Source organism: Colossoma macropomum, unplaced genomic scaffold (genome assembly GCF_904425465.1).
Source record: "Colossoma macropomum unplaced genomic scaffold, Colossoma_macropomum, whole genome shotgun sequence".
Classification (NCBI taxonomy): Eukaryota; Metazoa; Chordata; class Actinopteri; order Characiformes; family Serrasalmidae; genus Colossoma; species Colossoma macropomum.
The window spans coordinates 3,573-26,926 of record NW_023495289.1 but is presented as its reverse complement, the minus strand read 5'-3'; the positions used below and the strand labels follow the sequence as shown (position 1 = coordinate 26,926).

General features: G+C 38.5%; 1 protein-coding gene across 2 annotated transcripts; it reads right to left on the bottom strand.

Moving 5' to 3' along the window:
- LOC118801611 lies at positions 1-14,374 on the bottom strand. 2 transcript variants are annotated; one of them, XM_036561972.1, is made up of 8 exons: positions 14,148-14,374; positions 13,246-13,302; positions 9,391-10,370; positions 8,388-9,228; positions 5,881-5,980; positions 5,624-5,792; positions 3,590-3,734; positions 1-1,532 (listed from the first exon to the last, which is right to left on the bottom strand). In XM_036561972.1, exons 1-8 carry the CDS (start codon positions 14,170-14,172, stop codon positions 1,519-1,521), a joined length of 2,331 nt encoding a protein of 776 aa, XP_036417865.1. In that variant the 5' UTR covers positions 14,173-14,374; the 3' UTR covers positions 1-1,518. The 2 variants fall into 2 exon arrangements, with proteins under 2 accessions (XP_036417865.1, XP_036417864.1); XM_036561971.1 differs by having other exon boundaries at positions 2-1,532; positions 8,388-10,370.
- Positions 14,375-23,354: the final 8,980 nt, after the last annotated feature.

Genomic DNA, 23,354 nt, shown 5'->3' with positions numbered 1-23,354 from the left:
GTTCAGTAAAAAGTAAAATGTTAGTTATATCAATGTTGTAGCCTGAAGTCTAGAAATAACATTTCCTGATTTAAGTAAAGCCAGATGAGAATTTAGATGGAGATTTAGATGCAGATTAAGTTAAATCACAGAATGATTGATTAATCAGTGATGAGTAAACACAAGTAATCCAGAAATGCCTGTAAAATAAGGGTTGAATTGGTGCAGAAATGAAGTCATAGCACAGTCAGCAATGCCTTTACCAGATTTATTCAAAGAATTCATCAGACAAAAACAAGTTTTATGATGCTTGAAGAAAATTATGATCATATAGAAAAATCACTGATTGGCTAAAAGTAAAAAGGAGAATTAAAAAAAAAAATGAAAGAATGAAGAAATATAAAAGCAATTAAAAGGCCAGAGCAGCACTGCCCTAAAACTAAGGCTTCTCTCTCTCTCTCTCTCTCTCTCTCTCTCTCTCTCTCTCTCTCTCTCTCTCTCTGTGTGTTTCTCTCTCTGTCTCTCTCTCTTTATCTTTCTCTCTGTCTCTCTCTCTCTCTCTCTCTCTCTGTCTCTCTCTGTCTCTCTCTCAAAAACCAGCTGCCTGCTACTGTTGACCTCCAGAATATCCAGCTGCCCTTATGAACATTTTATGCCTGTCTCTCGTACATCATCTGTGAGCCACTGTCCAATCACCTTGAAGTATTTTTTATACCTACTTTTTGGCCACAGAGAAAGAGAGAGAGCCCCTGATCCTTAAACACATACAATTCTACAACAATCAACACTTGAGTATGAGATAATCATAGCAAATCAACAGACATGAGTATACAGTATACACTAATCATAGCAATTCAACAGATATGAGTATACAGTATACACTAATCACAGCAAATCAACAGACATGAGTATACAGTATACACTAATCATAGCAATTCAACAGATATGAGTATACAGTATACACTAATCATAGCAAATCAACAGACATGAGTATACAGTATACACTAATCACAGCAAATCAACAGATATGAGTATACAGTATACACTAATCATAGCAAATCAACAGACATGAGTAAACAGTATACACTAATCATAGCAAATCAACAGACATGAGTATACAGTATACACTAATCACAGCAAATCAACAGACATGAGTATACAGTATACACTAATCACAGCAAATCAACAGATATGAGTATACAGTATACAATAATCACAGCAAATCAACAGATATGAGTATACAGTATACACTAATCACAGCAAATCAACAGACATGAGTATACAGTATACACTAATCATAGCAAATCAACAGACATGAGTATACAGTATACACTAATCACAGCAAATCAACAGACATGAGTATACAGTATACACTAATCATAGCAAATCAACAGATATGAGTATACAGTATACACTAATCAGTAAATCAACAGATACATAGAGAACCATGAAGAACAGATGAATAACACAATGAATCTTGTAAAGGTAGACAGGATTCAGTTCAGTCCTTCATGCTGCAGGAGCGTCTGATGTTTCACCTCAAGCTTTAAATTCTGCAAAACACAGAGAAAATAAAGTCAGAAGGAAAATGGCACCTATAAACAAACATCAGACAGACCTCTAGTGCTCTACTAGCGAGAGCTACATTAACTATGAACACTTTAGGTCAGGATTTTTCATAGTGGAGCTCTACTTATAGACGTGCAGCAGAGTTTCATTTTGCTAATATCTGAGTCTCACTCTGCTGTGGCTCCCAGTATAATCCTAGTCAGGAAGTGAGCTGCTTGGCTGAGAGCTGCTGCACAGCTACTGCAGCCAGTCGCACCAGTTACAGCCTTATTATCTACCCTAGTGTTGATACTACTTACTCTTTTTCACAAACACAGCCATTTGTTTAGCTCATACGAAGAGTGTGTTATTGATAGGGGAGATATAGATAACTAGTGTGAAAGATGTATCTTATGTTTGACCACCATCTCTCAAGACCCAGATTTACAAATTTATTTACGTTTACTGCAGTTATTAAGAAGAAGGAAATTATTGGTCATCCAGCTTTTGATATTTTTAACACATTTTTCAAGAGTATTTAGATTTAGAGCCTCATTTGGTTTAGCAGATATGTAACGTTTTGTGTCGTCTGCATAGCAGTGAAAACTAATGCTGAACCTGTGAATTATTTTACCAAGAGTTTGCATGTAAAGAGAGAAAAGCAGAGGCCCGAGCACTGATCCTTGGGGGACACCATATTGTACTAATGTGTGATCAGAGTGTTTATTGTTAACACTGACAAATTGATAACGGTCTGCCAGAGAAAATCGGAACCAGGACAAAGCCTGTCCTTTGAAACCAGATTTTCCAGCCTATCAAGGAGGATCTTGTGGTCGATGGTATCGAATACTGCGTCAAGAAGGACTAGTATGCAAATATGGCCATTATTGAGAGACACAAGGAGATCATTTACTACTGTAGTTAGTGCTGTTTCAGTACCATGAAAGGGTCTAAAGCCAGACTGAAATGTCTCATGAAGAGGATGTTCTTGTAGGTAGGAGCTCAGTTGATGTGAGACCACTTTTTCTAAGATCTTAGCAATGAAAGGGAGATTGGAAATTGGTCTATAGTTGGCGAGTTCATTGGGATCAAGATCTGGCTTTTTAAGTAGGGGTTTAACGACTGCAAGTTTTAATGATTTTGGTACCCAGACTGAGGGATATTTATTATAGACTGCAGAGGTTTAACAACAAAGAGGACGATCTGTTTGAGCAGTTTTGTGGGTACTGGGTCAAGAATGCATGTTGATGATTTAGATGAGCTAATCAGTGTGACTGATTCATTTGTTTAGATAGGAAAAAAAGATAAAGAGAGCAAAAAAAGCAACTGGACTTTAGGGCTGGCAGGGCACTCATCATGTTGTGGTAATAGATCTATAGGCAGGTTTTGGATTTGTAGTCTAATATTTTCTATTTGATCATTGAAGAAACTGCTAAAATCATTGCTGTTCAAAATGTTTTCAAAATGTTTAATATTACCAGTTAGTTTGGATATAGTTATGAACGGGATCTTAGGACTATTTTTGTTATTCTCAATTAGCGACGAAAAAAGGATGCTTTGGCTGCGTTTAGGGTAACAACAAAAAAGAAGAACAATGATGGAACCAAAATGCCTTCACTTCATTTTAACATGGCTGTGATAGACCCATCCCTACGTCCATCAACATTCATTTATTTTCAAGTCTGTTTCTTCCATTTCTACAGAGTGACAGATCAGCCCTTCAACAGTACTAGTGCTGTGTGGAGGAAACTCTTCTCTGATGCAGTGGTACAATTTGACTGTGATTTATTTTTGACAGAGAGTTTTGTTGTTTGTGCTGTCAAATTTGACTCTGATATAAAACTGTTTAGAAAAGAAATATGAAAAAAGCTGACATTCCTGCCTAGGAAGGCTCTACTGGGGACAGTGTGGATTGGAAACAGCATGAGCTTCACTTTGGCAGCTTACTGCTAATCACCTAATGCTGATGTGGTGTGTTTGCTGTGAATTTGGACAGTGATCATAGTTTCTTATAGACATGGAATTCAAAGAAAGCACCAAGGTTCCGTGTACAATTACATACCTATGTGAACATATTTGAGGACAACGTCATGATGAATGAGGAGGTGTGTTATCTGGTCAAGCTCCTTCATACGATGTGAATAATTCAGCACATGCCTATCATCAACTTCAACTCTGTATTCAGAGGATGTGCACAAAATCTTGATCTGAAAAACAGAAAAAGTTAGCTCAAACTGTAAGGATCTGTATGAGGGTCCGGTTCTTTACTCTCTCTACAGATCTAACACATTAGATTCACTGAATAACACAATAGCACAATCTGAGGAGCTCATAGTAGACGCTCAGTTACAGTACTGAGTATCTACTATAATTACAGTAACTACATTATGCTACATTATACAGTGCTGTGAACCGTTTGTGAACTGTTTATCATTTTGTGAATTTCTACAAAAATGTGACTTAAAATATGATCAGATTTTCATTGAACTCAAAACAGTAGATAAACATAACAATAATTAATAATAATAAACAAATATTATTATTATTCATTGAACAAAGTTAAACATTAAATTGTCTGTTGGCAAACGTTTGTGAACCTATAGAATTATCAGTTTAATATAGGGGGATAATGAGGGTCAGGATGTTCAATCAATTGGTTGACAATCAGGCGTGAGGGGAGCTGAACCTGCTCCATTTAGAAAACTTAAACCTGAATATTTACCATAAAAGTCTTGTCTTTACATTAACATTTGTTAGTGCCTGCTGTGTCTCAGTCAAAGGAGATTTCTCAGGTCATTTCTCATTATGCTGGAAAAAGTCCCACAACTATTTCTACTGAGTTTGGACTACATCAGTCCACTACCAGGCAGATTTAACACCATTGTTACCCTTCCTTGGAGTGGTCTTCCAACAAAAATGACTCCAAGATTAAGGCCTAAAAAATTCCGGGAGAGCACAAGGAACCCCAGGGTAACTTCTGAGGATCTTTATGGCTTAAATGCAAGATATTTGGCAGAACTGAACACTGCATTCCAGAATAAAAACCTCATTCCAACTTTGAAACATGGTGGTGGCAGCATCATTGTTTGGAGCTATTTTGCTGCTATTGGACCAGGACAGCTTGCCATCATTTGATGGAGTTATGAATTCTGATTGTATCAAGAAATTCTACAGGAGGATGTTAGGTTGTCTATCCGTGAACTTTACCTCAACAGAAGGTGGGTCCTGCAGAAAAACAAAGAACCTAAAAACACCAATTATTGTACAAAGAATGGTGGAAGCAGAAGTAATGTTGCATTTGGAATGGCTCATCAAAATCCAGAGCTAATCCAGTAGAAAAGTTGAGGCAGAACCTGAGGTGTGCATGCATGCAAGAAAGCCCACCAACATAACAGAGTTAACGCAGTTCTGTAAGGAGGAACGGGCCCAGAGTCCTCCAAGTCAATGTGAGGGCTGAACAACATTTATAAGAACCGTTGGTTGAAGTCATTGCTGCTCAAGGGGGTCAAACCAGTTCCTGAAAGCAGAGGTTCTCATACTTTTGCCAATAAAGAAATTTATTGTTAGATAACTTAGTTCAGTAAATGAAAGAAAAACTGTACACCTTTGCGTTATTAGTTTCATTTGGTTCTCTTCATCTAGTGCAGGGGTGTCTAATCGTATCCACAGAGGCCAGGTGTGGCTGCAGGTTTTTATTCCAGCAAAGCAGGAGATCACCTGATCATCAGTGAGAAGACTAATACCAACTGATTAAACAAGCGGAATCAGGTGAGCTCCAGCTTGTTTTGAGTGAAACCCTGCTGCCACACCCGCCCTTTGTGGATAAGATTGGACACCCCTGATTTAGTGTTATGAGTAAGGGTCCTGAGGGGGGTCGATGGCAAGGGATAATAACTGTTCAGACTGGGTGAAGACTGGAACAGAGCATGTACAGAGCACTCTGAATAAAATCATATTTTCTGGAAACCCTGGTCTCCTGAATCTCTGTCTGTGGCTTTCACTAGTGAACATGATCCCTCAGTGAACAGACTCTCACTTAATATAGAGTGAAAGTGTTTAAATGAGCAGAGCAGGACTGTCTGTTCACAACACTCACCTCAAAAGGTTTTCCAGGTGTGAAAGGAAAGAAAGGAGGGTGTCTTTCCTCGGGACCCCAAACACCTTTAATCCAGCTGTTCCTCACAATCACCTGCTTCCCATTGTCATTGAAGCGAGGGTTGAAATGAAAGGCTATATCAGTGCCTTTACAGATGTCAATCATAAATCTAAAGGGAGAGAAAATGAAACAAAATCACTTTAACCATTTTATTTTTAGATGTGTCCTTCTCTGTGTACTGTTTATTATACTCTTACCTATCAGCATTTTGTTTGGGCTCTCCGCAGACAGTGATCAGTGTTTGGTCCTTGAGTCCTTCAGGCAGAACCTGCCTATAAGGAACTTCTGGGAAGAAGTCTAGAAAGAATGCAGGAGAGACTAAAGTGTTGAAAATGAAAGGATGAGTTCTGCTCTTCCTGCTCTGTGTGCTGCACACATCACTCTTACCAAAGCTGGAGAGATAATGATGTTGGGCTTTATTTAACACTTGTTGCTGAGTACAGTTGACCTGACACTCATTCAGCAGTCACTGAATGTAATCTTTACTTTTCATGTTTGTGAGGTTAAAATGGAAAAAGAAAACCAGTTATTGGAGCTCTGAGTTGAGCCTTCAGTTACTAAAGTGTCTGGATCATTTTCCACCAACTCCCCTTAAACGTGGCAGGTCACATCATGGATTTCCATGAAAGAAAAATCCAGTCCCTAAATCATTTCTGAACTTTCTTCTTTGCTTAAAGCAAGAAGTGAAGCCTGGGCCCCCCGAAGACCAGGGCACAGAGACCACTGGCTTACATTTATTCAGCTGAGGAATTAATGTTAACGCTTTATTATTATTACAAATATTTTAATCAAACATGTGCTTCAGATGTTTTTATTTTGCTAATTACTATTTTCCATAACTGACTTTAATGTTTTATTTAATTTCATTGTGAAGGAGCTGGATTTTTATGTATGCTATATAAATAACATTATTATTTATTTATTTATTTATTTTAGTGCTTTGGGAAACACACTGTCTTTTGTTTATTTATAAGTGCTTATTGGCCATATGCCACTATACATCAATGCTCACTGTAAATAACAGAAATGATCAAACAGGTTGCTGAGAGCTTTTACTGAACTTCGAAAATCTACTGTTAGCTGCAGAGTGAAAACCAGCTGGAATTTATCTTTTTGCTGTTTTGATACATTATATTGCCAAAATTATTCGCTTGTTTGGCTTCACACGGATATGAATTTGAGTGACATCCCATTCTTAATCCATAGGGTTTAATATGATGTCGGCCCACCCTTTGCAGCTATAACAGCTTCAACTCTTCTGGGAAGGCTTTCCACAAGGTTTAGGAGTGTGTTTATGGGAATTTCTGACCATTCTTCCAGAAGCCCATTTGTGAGGTCAGACACTGATGTTGGACGAGAAGGCCTGGCTCGCAGTCTCCGCTCTAATTCATCCCAAAGGTGTTCTATCGGGTTGAGGTCAGGACTCTGTGCAGGCCACTCAAGTTCTTCCACACCAAACTCGCTCATCCATGTCTTCATGGTCCTTGCTTTGTGCACTGGTGCGCAGTCATGTTGGAACAGGAAGGGTCAAAACTACCCAAACTGTTCCCACAAAGTTGGGAGCATGAAATTGTCCAAAATCTCTTGGTGCTGAAGCATTAAGAGCTCCTTTCACTTGAACTAAGGGGCCGAGCCCAACTCCTGAAAAACAACCCCACACCATAATCCCCCTCCACCAAACTTTACACTTGGCACAATGCAGTCAGACAAGTACCGTCTCCTGGCAACCGCCAAATCCAGACTCGTCCATCGGATTGCCAGACGGAGAAGCGTGATTGGACACTCCAGAGAACATGTCTCCACTGCTGTAGAGTCCAGTGTCGGCGCTTTACACCACTGCATTCGACGCTTTGCATTGTGCTTGGTGATGTAAGGCTTGGATGCAGCTGCTCAGCCATGGAAGCCCATTCCATGAAGCTCTCTACGCTGTGCTTGAGCTAATCTGAAGGCCACATGAAGTTTGGAGGTCTGTAGCGATTGACTCTGCAGGAAGTTGGTGACCTCTGCACACTATGCGCCTCAGCATCCGCTGACCCTGCTCTGTCATTTTACGTGGCCGACCACTTCGTGGCTGAGTTGCTGTCGTTACCAATCGCTTCCACTTTGTTATAATACCACTGACAGTTGACTGTGGAATATTTAGTAGAGAGGAAATTTCCTTACTGGACTTGTTGCACAGGTGGCATCCTATCACAGTACCATGCTGGTATTCATTGAGCTCTGAGAGCGACCCATTCTTTCACTAATGTCTGTAGAAGCAGTCTGCAGGCCTAGGTGCTTGGTTTTATACACCTGTGGCCACGGAAGTGGTTGGAACACCTGAATTCAATGATTTGGATGGGTGAGTGAATACTTTTGGCAATATAGTGTATGTTCGTATGTTTTACCTGTTTATGTCAAAGTTTATTTTTCAGTCCTTGTCCTTTGTTCTGATGCTTGACACTGTTGTAAATGATGGTCACCTTCAGTGTGCCTCAAAAATTTAAATAACAGTTGGTTGATTGACTTATTCATAATGACAGTGCCATATGTCTATTTTCAGGGACCAACCTGAGATTTTGCGTCTTTCAGGGAGTTCAGAAGGTTAACTAGGAACCGCCCCATACATCACCCCTCTGTCTTTTTTTTTTTGGTCTTTATAGCTATAATTGGAGGGCATGTAAAAGAGCGTACCTCTTCTGATTTGTAAGATTTTAGAACATACCTTTCAAATCACTAAGATGTATGAGGATGCTCCTCATGGAGAGACCGTATTCTATGACACTCCTGGTTTTCCCTCCATCACCTGGGTAAACATAGCCACCAGTGTGAACACCAATCAGCTCGCAGGACTCGTTAAAGACTGGAGAGCCAGAAGAACCATAGAATAAACAGGAATCGTAGGTGAACTGGGAGTCATAGAATTGCCATTTCTCTGTGATAGATTTCTGGGTGATTATATGGACATAATCTGGGTTCTCAGCGAGGTGCTTCTGAACAGCTTGATCTCGTTCCGCTTTTTGAATGATGAAACTGAAGTCCAGCTTCTTGATCCCACCATCAGGGTGCCCAATGATACAGGTTCCTCCTGAGACCTCAGGTACATTGCTACTGAAGGTGTCCCCAGCACAGGTCTGGAGTAGTTCAATATATTTAACACCTCTGCTCAGCTCCAGCAGGACAAAGTCCACATGTTTACCGTTTTCTCCATCCCTTTTGTGCTGATAGAAAGCAACAATTTTCTCCTTCACTTGCACTTCAGTGATGTCGCTGTCTGGTGCTTCATAACCAAATACAGCAGTGATAGGCTGTGATAGTTTCATTGTGCTTTGGGGATTGTTCCCAATAACATGTGCGTTGGTGAGGATGCAGTTTCTGGTGAACAGAAAACCAGTCCCTAGTGGAGTTTTATTTCCTTTTGAATCCTTACTGTAGATTAGACAGACAGAATTGGAGAGCTTCATCAGCTGCTTCACTTTGTGCACCTCATTAAAAGTCTCAACACTCTTATCGTACTCCTCTCTGAAAAACCTACGCACTTCTGAGTCACTGCTTAGGTTCTCTCGCTCTTTCAGCACTTTGAGCAACAAATCAAACTCAGCATACAGAACTTTGAGTAAGTTATTAGGTGAGGATCTTCTTGTTATTTTAGATTGGGTTTGTTCTAAATGTCTAGGACTGATCTTTTCTGAATCACAAACTTCACTAGCTTCCTGCTCTTCATCTGCTGGATGATCCTTCAGATGATCTGCTGCCTGAAGCACATCTTCCATATTGGTCTGAGACTCAAAGTACTTCACCACATCCGTTCTTCTTTTCTCCTTCACTTGTTTAAGGATGTGTGCCAGGATGGGCAGCATGGGGAGAGCGTATTCCACGACCCTCTGGGTTTCTCCTCTTTCGTCTTTGTACGCATATCCACCAGAGTGAACACCGATTAGCTCACATGACACGTTAAAGACTGGTGAGCCAGACGATCCATGTAAGAACCAAGAACTGTAGTTGATCTCAGACTTCATTTCCTCCAAGCACTTCTTTGACATTATATGAAGGATGTTCTCAGACTTTTTCTCAGCTGTTTCCTCAGGATGTTTCTCAATGATGAAACAGGGATCCATTAGTTTGACCCCTCCATCAGGGTGGCCAACTATGCAGATCCCTCCCTTGGTGGGAGGGGGACTGTAGCTGCTTAGCAATAAGCAACAAACAGGAAGTTCTGCATCATCACTCAGTTCCAGCAGAGCGAAGTCCAGAAGTTTCCCTGTATCATCCTTTCCATGACAGTAGGCAACAATGTGGTCTTTCACTTGTAGTTCCTTCCCCATGCCCTGATCTTCAAAGCCGAATACAGCAGTAACAGTGTTGTACAGCTTCCGTGTCTCCTTGTCAAATTTGTGTTCAATCACATGACCATTGGTGAGGATGAACCTGTCAAACAGCAGGAATCCGGTTCCTCTTGCAGCACCTTCTACACAGATCAGGCAGACGGAGTCAGACACCTTCGTTAGGAGTTTCACCGTCTTCATCTCAGAGAAGCTGTGAGCACTTTCATTGTACTTCTTTCTCAAGAATGTCTGCACTGCGGCGTCTTCAGTTAGACTCTCTCGCTGCTTCAGCTGCTCCAACAAACAACCAAACTCAGTGCACAGAATGTCCACAGCCTCTGAGGTGCTTATATTTTGAAAATTTGGAATACAGTCAGTGGCTCCTGTAAAGAAAATTAGATAGCACTTTAGTTTACAGTCAGCTTCTTCATAATACTAAATCTTCATCATATAAGTCATAATTGCCTTACTGAGTAGAATCAAAATATTTGTAAGCAAATGTACCACATTTGTAATGTTTCTTAGAAAGGAAATGGCTCTATGCATCTAAGGGACAAATATTCATTATAACTTGTAGATTAACTTGTGCACTGTTAACATTATCAAAGGTCAGTCACACTCGTTCAGTCAGTCACTGTTTTTTCAAGTCTATCTAAAAGGCGTTAGCTTTGTGAACTGAAAGAATTCTGATAAATGAATTTCTAAAGGATGCTCTGTACAAGAATGTCATCCCACGCTAACATTATTGTGCATTTAATGTAATTGGACAGTGTTGCTGTAAATGATAGAGTGTAGATCTGGAGACAGTGCAGACCAGTAGAGTGTAAATCTGGAGACAGTACAGACCAATAGAGAGTAGATCTGGAGACAGTACAGACCAATAAAGTATAGATTTGGAGACAGTACAGACCAATAGAGAGTAGATCTGGAGACAGTACAGACCAATAGAGAGTAGATCTGGAGACAGTACAGACTAATAGAGTGTAGATTTGGAGACAGTACAGACCAATAGAGAGTAGATCTAGAGACAGTACAGACCAATAGAGAGTAGATCTGGAGACAGTACAGACCAATAGAGTGTAGATCTGGAGGCAGTACAGACCAATAGAGAGTAGATCTGGAGACAGTACAGACCAATAGAGTGTAGATCTGGAGACAGTACAGACCAATAGAGTGTAGATCTGGAGACAGTACAGACCAATAGAGTGTAGATCTGGAGGCAGTACAGACCAATAGAGAGTAGATCTGGAGACAGTACAGACCAATAGAGAGTAGATCTGGAGACAGTACAGACCAATAAAGTATAGATTTGGAGACAGTACAGACCAATAGAGAGTAGATCTGGAGACAGTACAGACCAATAGAGAGTAGATCTGGAGACAGTACAGACTAATAGAGTGTAGATTTGGAGACAGTACAGACCAATAGAGAGTAGATCTAGAGACAGTACAGACCAATAGAGAGTAGATCTGGAGACAGTACAGACCAATAGAGTGTAGATCTGGAGGCAGTACAGACCAATAGAGAGTAGATCTGGAGACAGTACAGACCAATAGAGTGTAGATCTGGAGACAGTACAGACCAATAGAGTGTAGATCTGGAGACAGTACAGACCAATAGAGTGTAGATCTGGAGGCAGTACAGACCAATAGAGAGTAGATCTGGAGACAGTACAGACCAATAGAGAGTAGATCTGGAGACAGTACAGACCAATAGAGTGTAGATTTGGAGACAGTACAGACCAATAGAGAGTAGATCTAGAGACAGTACAGACCAATAGAGAGTAGATCTGGAGACAGTACAGACCAATAGAGTGTAGATCTGGAGGCAGTACAGACCAATAGAGAGTAGATCTGGAGACAGTACAGACCAATAGAGTGTAGATCTGGAGACAGTACAGACCAATAGAGTGTAGATCTGGAGGCAGTACAGACCAATAGAGTGTAGATCTGGAGGCAGTACAGACCAATAGAGAGTAGATCTGGAGACAGTACAGACCAATAGAGAGTAGATCTGGAGATAGTACAGACCAATAGAGAGTAGATCTGGAGACAGTACAGACCAATAGAGTGTAGATCTAGAGCTTTGGGGTAGTTAGAGTGGGTTTGTGCTGGTAACCAGTAGGGAAAGAGTACGGCTAGGAATGACCTACTTCTATTTTCAGTTGCTTTTCAGGGCCATTTTTTTGCCTTGTTTTAATGAAAGAGCATTTTTCCAGCTGACTCTTCTTCTGCACAGTGCCACAGTATTCATGGCCGTAGCAGTTTTCTTAAATGTTAGATTCTAGTTAGGCTACTGTTTTGTTGATTCCTAATGTCCAGTTGGGACCCCTTCATAACCAATATTGTCACTTTCACCATCAACCACCGTCCACCACCACCAACCACAATGCTCTATTTCTGTCCTGTGGAGCAGAACAGACGTTCTGGCTCCACTGATGGGCCCTTATTCATTAGTAGGGTTTGGTATGTATAAATGTATGTGTTAGATTCTGTGTTTTTGGGCTCATGCAAACATTTTTGTATATGTCATTTAGATATATGTTATTTAGACATTGGTTTTGGAAAGTGTGCTATACTGTAATTCTAATAGCTCCATACACCATTGAGAAATTTGCCATTTATGTTCACATCACAGTTTTTTGAATCCACATTCACTGTCAAATCATCTAGACAGTCGGGGCCTTGGCTTCACACCTATCCATGATGCCTTTGTTAGATCTGTGTCTGTATAAAGCCTGGACTTGTTGCTCCTCAGCTTCAGAGCTTAAGGTTTTCTCTCTGATGACCTTCTGTATTTGCAAATGAACCACATTTTCATCAGTCCACGAGCTGTCTGTGTTCCCAAGAAACTGCAGTCTAACATAAGCCCTGCATGAGGGTTTGGGTTTAATGAGTAACATATGTCCATACTTTCTGTCCATTGCCTTCTAAGGTCATGAGGTATAAGTCACGGTGTGTGTGTTAGAAGCAGACACAGGAGCACAGAGTCCGGTCGGTCCCTCTCTATGCATTTTTTGTTTCGACATTAGTGATTGAAGGTCACGGCAACACACACTTAGAAACAATATTCACATCCATTCTGAGTTTGTGAACAAATTTCAGAAGCTCAATAAACATTGAAAAGGAAAGTGCAGATCACAAACATATTCAATCAAAACAATAATACACTCTGCATAAAGAGTTACCGAACATCTAATCTACATCATCAAATCCTGTAAACATGGTAAATACTTGTATATTGTATTTGACAACTCACCGTTTTGGGCCATGATTTGCAGCGGATTGTTTCCCAGACTAAAGTTCTTCACAGCAGCTGTAAGTAAATAAATAAGGATCATTTAAAATATAACCATTTAATTCAGCTCGGTCAAAGCCTCCCTTTAAGGCCTTTTAATGTTGAAAGGACTTCTTTGAAAATGAGTGGCTGAGCTACACAGTCATCTCGTGATATTTCTGCTGGTGTTCCTGCTGTTCAGTGAAAGGAGGGAAGTTTAGTGAATGATTAAAGTTTGAGCTCATGTTAAACTCAGAGTTAAAGCAGTGAAAACTCTCACTAATGGTTTAACAGAAAATAAATCTTTAGCTAAAGATGGACTCATGACCCATCCACAGCTTCTTCAGCTAAGATCTTCTGTTTGCAGTTCAGAAGCTACACAGACAGACTGTTTTTTTTTTTTTATGCGCTTTACAGTTTACAGCTATGTGTTCTATCAAAATATCAGTTTGAAACCTGTTTCTCCAAAACCCGTCAGAGCTGTTTTTACTGGGAGACACTGTTTAATACCTTTCAGTAACATCATTGATTTTAAACATCAGCAGATCAAAACTGCATAGTTCAGATGTCAACAAAAAATATTTTATAGTGCAGTTTACTGAAATGATGTTGCTGCACTGTAAGTATTACTGTGGTAACCAAAATGTATCAGAGTGTTTAAAACTCAAATACTTTAAATGAAACAATGCAAAGCTAATGTTTTACATCAATTCACAGCCCAAACACACAGAGCAGTTAATCTTTACATGTTGATCTAAAATCATTGAATCTGTTGTTCCATTATGGCTGTAGTGTTCAGTAAAACACTGAGCTCCACATCTGCTTTGTTTCACTGCAGCAGTTACTACAAACACATCTAATGATTGTAAGTAAATTTCACTTACCTTGTTTGCAAGTGGATGGTCTCATGTTCTCAGGAACTTGTGGAATGCAGCTTGAATGGACTTGAACAGTCAGAACCACCCAGCACAATTTCCTAACAGTCTGACCTCACTGACCAATGAACAGCAGTTTCAAATGATACCCTGTATAAAGTGATTATACACTAAATAAAGCTAAATAAAAGGAGGCACTCCCACTGCAAGGTACTCCCACTACAAGACTACCTCTTTAAGACACACCCACCACAAGACATTTCCACTATAAGATACTCCCACTACTAGACACACCTACGCAGCAAATGTGCTGCCATCTAGTGCATCTACAGCTACTGCAGTGCAGCTCTTTATTTTTGTTTCTTCATCATTCATACACCGAGCAGAGGAAGTCATACCAACTGTCTTGCATTATTATTATCATTGTGTTTGGGTATCAGTATGCAAGATTGTTAGTCTACTACGGTTAAAGTCTTCAATCGATTGATTTCCCAAATGTAGACATCAGTCTCGATCAATATCAGTGACCTTTAGGCTGTGACATTTCATTATTCAATTCAATTTAGTTTTGTTATAAGTATTTTAAAGACATTGATAAAGTGAATTATTTTAAAACACTATGGTACCAAGTAACCTGTTTACACCCAATTTTAGAATTCATTCATCAACCTCAATTATTCCATCCATGAATTGCAAACTCTGCATTGACATTATCTTGTCATATAAACGTTTGTGTCCAAAAAAATAACGTAATGGTCTCTGAAAACCAGTGCCATTAAAAAGTAACGTTGTTTTTATGTGTTTAATGGTGATCAGTCAGTTTGTGAATAAGAAGGAAAAATGCAGTAAAATAGTGCTTAATGGAAGCTACCACTAAATGCAAAAACATAAATGTAGCAAATGAAATTCTTAGTTCATTATTTTTTAGCATAATCATGTTTGTTTGTACACATTTTAAGCAAAACATTTTCAGTGTGATTATCTTTTAGGTTTGTAACCACGTTTTGACAGTATTGGTCCACACCGAAGGCCCAGCTCTAATAGTCAGGGTCACCACTGTGAAGAGTAAGAAGATGGTGAAAGCCTAATGACACCACCCAGTCAGGGGTCAGAAAGGTCATTCCTTCAGACCTTGGCATCCCAATGAAAACGGATAAAGACGAACTGCTGAAAGAGCCACAGAGAGTAGAGTGTGAAAGTGTCACGCATGACTGCTATGACTTTGACCAAATGCTGTTTTTAAATGATTTCATTTATTGCAAGAAAAATGCTGCTCAGTGCTACTAAATCAACCAGGTGACCCGATTCAATCGACTATATGGTTCAATTTTACTGCTACACCCAAACATGATCACTGCCAGACCTGCTGAATCTAAACATCACTTCAATAGAACCTGTCTGGCTGTGTGAAGCAGACTAGAAGGTTGAAGAAGCAGCACATGATGCCACGTTCTAAAGAGATTCAAATACACATGTGAAACAAAGTCACTGAGGGTTACAAAGCCATTGCTGAGGATCTGGGACCCCAGAGAACCACAGTGAGAGCCATGATCCCCACATGGAGAAAACATAGGACTGTGGTGAACCTTCCCAGGAGTGACCAACCAACAAAAATTTCACCAGGAGCGCATCGGAGGTCATAAAAGATACCGGACAAACATCTTAAGAGCTGCATGCCTCAGTTGAGGTCAATGTACATGATTTCACTATAGGAAAGACACTGGGCAAAAATGGCATCCATGGGAGAGCTGCTCGGTGCAAACCACTGCTGACCAAAAAGAACACAAAGCCTTGCATTTGCCAAAACGAATGTAGATGACCCCCAAGACTTTTGGGATAATATTCTGTGGACTGATGTGTCAAATGTGGAACTTTCTGGAAGATGTGGGTCCAGTTACATCTGGCATAAAGCTAACACTGCATTCCACCATAAGAACTTCATACCAACAGTGAAACATGGTGGTGGTAGCGTGATGGTCTGGGGCTGCTTTGCTTCTGGAGAACCCGGACAGCTTGTCATAATTCATGAAACCACAAATTATGCTCTCTATCAGAAAATCCTGAAGGAGAATGTCCGCCCTTCAGTTCATGACCTAAAGCTCAAGTGCAGTTGCTTTGAAGCATCAAGTTAAACATGTTTGGACTGATAAATGTACTATTACATTTGGGGGAAAATTGTGTACGTTTAATTTGCTGAATGGCTGCAATTGCTTATTATTGCCAGATCTTGCCAGATGTGTTTAATGGATTTATTGAAAAGAGTAACATATTTCACAATGAATAAAATTTTTAATTTGACATAATTGGCATTACTTTTTTTTTCTTTTCTACATCTAAACCATTAATTATGCATAGATTGTGAGAAAATGGTTGAATTCCCATTTAACATATTTGTGTATGTTCTGAATTAGTACATTTGTGAAGTTTTGAAGCTTTTATTCAGAATGGATATGAAATTATAATTTTAACCAATGTTTACAGTATGAACAAGAATGTCTTTCGCAATTTGGTACTTAAATTTTCTGTACTTTATAATGACCTGAACTAGTTTTTTGCAATAAATTTGAATAAATGCGAGTACATCTACAGTACTTGTTTTATGTGTTCCTTACCTTAATTAGCTGTTTAATATGTCTTCATTCTAAGTTAAATGGATATTGCAGGATATAGAAACAGGTATCAGTAAAGGCAGGATATTGTTCCAGTGTAACATCTGTTCACTCTTTGTCCTGGTTTTTCTCTGTTTTTGTCTTTTTCTTGGTTTCCCAGGTCTGTGTGTTTTTGTATATCTGCCATGTGCCTTTGGTTTCCTGTGACATGTGCTTTTGTTGTTATGATAGCTCCTCCCCTGTCCCGCCTTGTCTTCACCTGTTCTTTGTCTCCTAGCCCCGCCCTCTCATTGGTCTCAGATGATTCTCGTTTACTCTGTTGGTATTTATACCCCTATTTACTTTGTTTTGTCTTATGGATTTATTTGGTCCACTCACCTCTGCCACTGTGTTTTTGGACTCTCATTAAATCTCATTTAAATAAAAGCAACTCACACTCACATCCAGCCTCAATGCCTCCTACGTTAGAACCAGTCAGAATGTTGTAGCCATCAAAGAATTCACTGACTGTAAAATAATAGATATTTTCATAAATTAATATATATTTTTATGGAATTTTCAACCTTTGTGGTGTTCTGTTTTTAAACAGAATTTTTCTTTAAATTTAAGGAAAATATACATTTCTTTAAATACAGACCAACTGTAAAATGACAGAAATTTTCCAGGTATTTCCCAGTGTTGTGTAAAGGATGACGGTCTCTCCGCAACACTGGAGGTGGTACAGATGCTCCGTGTCACCCACGCCAATAGGGGTCAGTATACAGCATAGCCATACTGTTTATTTTGTTTTATTAAGGCAAAGAATAAAACTGCTTATTGCTCCTTTAACCTTTCACTTTATTTGGATAGTCCAGTCCATGACAGATGTTTAGTAGATATTCTATAGGCTAATAATTTTCACTTTAATTGGATAGTCCAGTAGGAGATATTAATATTGCACACAACATTTTGCAGTGCAAATGCTTTGAACAATCAAGATTCGTTAATATTCATCTCATTCATATAATGTTATGTTGTCCTTCAGTCAGTAGCTCTGCTCAATATGTGTTCAGTAAAAAGTAAAAGCTGAGTTATATCAATGTTGTAGCCTGAAGTCTTGAGTTCTAGAAATAACATTTCCTGATTAAAGTAAAGCCAGATGAGATGGAGATTTAGCTACATGTTAAAGTATAGAGTAATTGATTAATCAGTGATGAATAAACACAAGGAATCCAGAAATGCCTGTAAATAAGGGTTGAATTGGTGCAGAAATGAAGTGATAGTGCAGTCAGTAATGCCTTTACCAGATTTATTCAAAGAATTCATCAGACAAAAACAAGTTTTATGATGCTTGAAGAAAATTATGATCATGCAGAAAAATCATTGATTGGTTAAAAAAGGAGAATAAAAAATGAAAGAATAAACAAATAAAAGGCAAGAGCAGCATTGCTACAACACTAAGGCATCTTTCTATCTCTCTCTCTCTCTCTCCCTTTTTTCTCTCTTTCTCTCTTTTTGTTTTCAAGACACAGCTGCCTGCTACTGTTGACCTCCAGAATATCCAGCTGCTCTCTCTGAATTTTTAAGCCTGTCTCTCCTACATCATCTGTGAGCCACTGCCCAATCACCTTGAAGTATTTTTTTTATACCTTCTATATGCATTAGAAAGATGATACATGCTATTCCTTTTGAACAGTTAATAACTTTTTGGGCACAAAGAAAGAGAGAGAGCCCCTGATCCTTAAACACATACAATTCTACAATGATCAACATTTGAGTATGAGATAATCTCAGCAAAATAACAGATACATGTAAACAGCATGTGCTAATCAACAGATGTAGAGACATAGAGAACCATGAAGAACAGATGGATAACAGAATGAATCTTGTAAAGGTAAACAGGATTCAGTTCTACTTCATGCTGCAGGAGCGTCTGATGTTTCATCTCAAGCTTTAGGTTCTGTAAAACACAAAGGGAAAATAAAGTCAGAATGAAAATGGCTTCTATAAAACATCAGACACACCTCTAGTGCTCTACTAATGAGAGCTGTATTTAAAGTGGACACCGTGGGTCAAAATTTTTCATGTGGAGCTCTACTTATAGACGTACAGCAGAGATTAATTTTGCTAATACCTGAGTCTCACTCTGCTGTGGCTCCCAGTATAATCCTGGTCAGGAGGTCAGCTGCTTGGCTGAGAGCTGCTGCACAGCTACTGCAGCCACGCGCAACAGTTACAGCACTATTATCTACACTTGCCATGCACGCATTTTCACAAATCCGACCATGCGTTTTAGCTCACGCCAAGAGTATGTTATTAATAGGGGAGGTTTTCTGGAAAACTCATTTGGAAATATACATCAGAAATGGCCAATGTATCTTTGTGACTACCATCTTTTAACACCCAGTACTGAACAGTAATGTGTTTAAGATAAGAATATATTTGAATATTTAACAATTAAAAAGGGGAACGATGAGGGAAACTAATGCCTTCACGTCATTTTAAAAATAGTTTTGTTAGACCCATCCTATGTACATCAAAAGGTAAACCACATTTTTACTCTTAAGTTTATTTCTGCCATTTGTGCAGAGTTACAGAGCAGTGCTTGTGCTGTACTAATGCTGTGTGGAGCATACTCTTCTCTGATACAGTGATAAAACCTGATTGTTATTTCTTGCAATTATTAATTATAAATATATATTATTAATAATTAATTATTAGCACTTTTTATGAAGGTAATCTCATTGTAGAGTTTATGAACAGTATAAAATCAGTATATTATGCATTGTGTGTGAGAGAATATAATGGTATGTTTGAGAGAGTATGACTTGATGTTTGAGAGAATTATAAAGCTCTGTTTGTTCTAACACAGTTTTAACAATAAACGGTCTTAAATGCTTAATGTAAAAGATTTATGATGAACAATGGACGTATTTGCATTTATAATCACTCCAGCTGGTTTCCTACTATGTTCAGTCTGTAATGAGTAACTGACAAACACTACAAAGTCATGCAACATTTACATTCTGGCTCCTCGGGCACTATTTAAGGTGGAACAGGAAAATTTGAACCTATATAATGCTGTAAATCTTTGATTCTTATTGTGCTTTATCAGCTTAACTTGTTTTCAGAAAGAAAAGTTCACCTGAGAATCTCCAGTTTACGGTAAGAACTCTTCAGCCCACCAAAGAACTGATCCACTCCTGAATCCTGCAGGTCATTTTTACTGAGGTCCAGCTCTTTCAGGTGAGCTACTTTACAAGTACAACTAATTAAAGATGATTATCATTCATCAGTATTACTTCAGAATAAGATCACCCCATAAATGAATGGATGAGTGGTTTGAAACTGTTTGTAATGGTTATGGATTAGGACATAAACATTCATTTAAAAAAATGTTATAGCATAAATAAAAAGAGCAACAGTGAAATGGTGGCAAATATATCCTGGATGATTGAACAATTTGGGGGTAAACAAAAAAATATAGCAGAAATCCATTTATAATAGAAATTGACCTCAATCAGCTCAAACCTTGATCCTGTAGTGAGAGAGCAGCAGCTGAGGGGGCAGGATGCATTTGCAAAATTCTTTATTAATCAAATGACATGTGATGACACCAAAGTTTACATTAATTTAGTAGCACTTCACAATGAGATTCCCCTAATGAAGAGTTTATGAATAATTTAAAATTAATTTATGTTTCGTTATTGTTATTGATTAGGTGATAAACACCTTGAAATCATCAATAAGCAATCATATGACATAACTATAAAGGGCAAGAGTGGTTTGTTTCTTATCAAATAGTGAGTTCCAAACATGTCCTGGCTGATAGACTACTTTTGGGGTATTTAGAAAATATACCAGATAATCAGCTCAAACTTTAGCCCTGCAGAGAGACAGCAGCAGCTAAGAAGGTAGGACGCATTCGCAATAAATAATTACTAATCATAAAACAAAGTAGCTACTTCACCATCTTTTAAGCTGCTGTTTTAGTAATGTAATTCTTCAAGCTGTTATTTTCCTTTTTCTTCCATATACATATTGATCAGTGAACAAAGAATGATTGATTACAGGAGAAATGATTGATTACAGCTATTACACCTATTCTCTACAAACCGTACTGATTACTGTCTCCATCTGTACTCAACACTCACTACTGAACAAACACCAAACACTCTGTACACATTACACCTATTCTCCACAAACTGTAACCCCGAATCAGTCTAGGGTACAATGTATATTGGACATCGTCTACAAAGATGCCTTCATATTTAGGTAGATGAGAATAGTCTGTTTGTAACAAAGTTGCTGCACACAACCTTTAAATTCAGTGGTGTTTATGCGTAATCATCCAATTTAATTACATATATCTAAATTCTTTTTTTTCCTCCAGTCGGACTCCAGTAATACTGAGTATGAACCAATACCAATTCTGATAGTCTATTATTATTATTACTTTTTTTTATGATAAGTTTATTTTTTTTTTATGACCACAAGTAAGTCTTTTTTACAGTGGAGCCCCGTAAAACATACATAAAACTTTACAAAAATAGATTAAATAAACAAAAAAAAAATAATAACATATCTAAATTAATTAATCAAATAGAACAAATATTCATAAACAAACAGAAATTACACAATATTACACCTATAACTCCCATCTATCAAATTATTTAAAAGCATTTTAGACTGACTAAAAGGTAAGATATAGGTAGATAGGTACCCTCAGCACCAGCCAGGCATTATTTGTAATATAAAGATGACAAGTCCGCTTTACAGTGTAGCTCACAGTGATGTGTTTGTTGCCAATAATAAAAAAGGGCATTGTAATAGACAGTATAATAAACATAAGTATTAAAAAAGAGCTGTATTCGTTTAGATTACATCACCATAACAAAAACCTCCTGCTTGAACAACTTTCTACTTTCAAATGAAAGACAGGCTCTATTCCTATATAAAGAACTTCATTTATATGATGTGGTCTAAAACCCAACTGAAATTACACTCATTGTCCATTTTATCAGCTCCACTTACTAAATAGGTGCACTCTGTAGTTCTACAGTTACAGACTGTAGTCCATCTGTTTCTCTGCATACTTTGTTAGTCCCCTTTTACCCTGTTCTTCAGTGGTCAGGACCCCCATGGACCCTCACAGAGCAGGTACTATTTGGGTGGTGAATCATTCTCAGCACTGCAGTAACACTGACGTGGTGGTGGTGTGTTAGTGTGTGTTGCGCTGGTCTGAGTGGATCAGACACAGCAGTGCTGCTGGAGTTTTTAAACACCTCAGTGTCACTGCTGGACTGAGAATAGTCCACCAACCAAAAATATCCAGCCAACAGCGTCCTGTGGGCAGCGTCCTGTGACCACTGATGAAGGACTAGAGGATGACCAACACAAACTGTGCAGCAGCAGATGAGCTATCGTCTCTGACTTTACATCAAAAAAGGTGGACCGACAAGGTAGGAGTGTCTAATAGAGTGGACAGTGAGTGGACACAGTGTTTAAAAACTCCAGCAGCACTGCTGTGTCTGATCCACTTGAGGCTATCACTCTGAGAAACACCCTGGACAGGTCGCCAGTCCATTGCAGTGCAGATGGTGAGAATACCAACAACATGTAAAATGCATACTTCATTTAAGATGCGAGTATGGCCTGACCCTAAAATAACCTTTTTTGTAAAGAAAATTACTCATACATTAGAAAAAAAAGAGATTAACTTTTTTTTTAACAGAAACTAACAAAACTGCTAAAAAGGCAGAGAAGCTTTTTGGTCACAAGACACTTCAGTCTATAGGACGTATCCACATTAACTAATCTTACCTAGATTCACCTCAGTAACTCAGGATTATACAACAATAATATATGTTACTAGATATGTGTTAGTAATTTTCACAATTTAGTAAAATAAAACAATGACAAAAATATTGGATAGTTTAGTACTGGTTTATGCAAGTAGTCATCATGGAACTCTTTGTAGTCAATCATCAAGATTTGAACACCTGTCCATCCATGCAGTGTATATTACTATTATTATTATTATTATTATTATTATTATATTATCATTATTATGAGGGTATGCTATTGTTATTATAACTAACTACAATTGTAATTTGTTTCATTTTTTTGTGATATCATGATTTCATCATCATCTAAATAGTAGAAAATACCATGATATAAATTTGAGCTCATATCGCCCACCCCATCCTCCAACCACATTATCCCACCACATATGGACACTGAAGACGCATTTGAGAACAAACATTTCATTATTTACATCAATATCATGGCCTTGACTCTGATAACTGATCTTTCACTATTTTAGCATCAAGAACTCACACAGATACTTCAGGGAGCCTAATACCCTCCCAGTGCACCATATGAGTTCAGCAGAGAACTGCTTAGAACTGAAATGAACCCTTTTAAGAAATTCACACAATCAGTAAAGATCAATAAAGAACATCTTTGGAAACAGTTCAGATAAATAAGAATTTCTCTTTGTTTCTGAGCTTTTCTATTCAGTTCAAAACTAAGAACAAGAGCCGTTCTGTGAAAAACACCTTCTTAAAGATTTCGTTACAGCAGCTTCAGACTTGTCTTAGATTGTAAAGGATAATAAGATAACTCT

Bases quoted from the DNA above. Each gene is read 5' to 3' on its own strand.
- LOC118801611 (XM_036561971.1), bottom strand. From the start codon at position 14,172: ATGAGACCATCCACTTGCAAACAAG. The intron at 13,303-14,147 runs GTAAGTGAAATT...ATTTACTTACAG, and splicing joins ACCATCCACTTGCAAACAAG to CTGCTGTGAAGAACTTTAGT. The intron at 3,735-5,623 runs GTGAGTGTTGTG...TCTGTTTTTCAG, and splicing joins CACCTGGAAAACCTTTTGAG to ATCAAGATTTTGTGCACATC.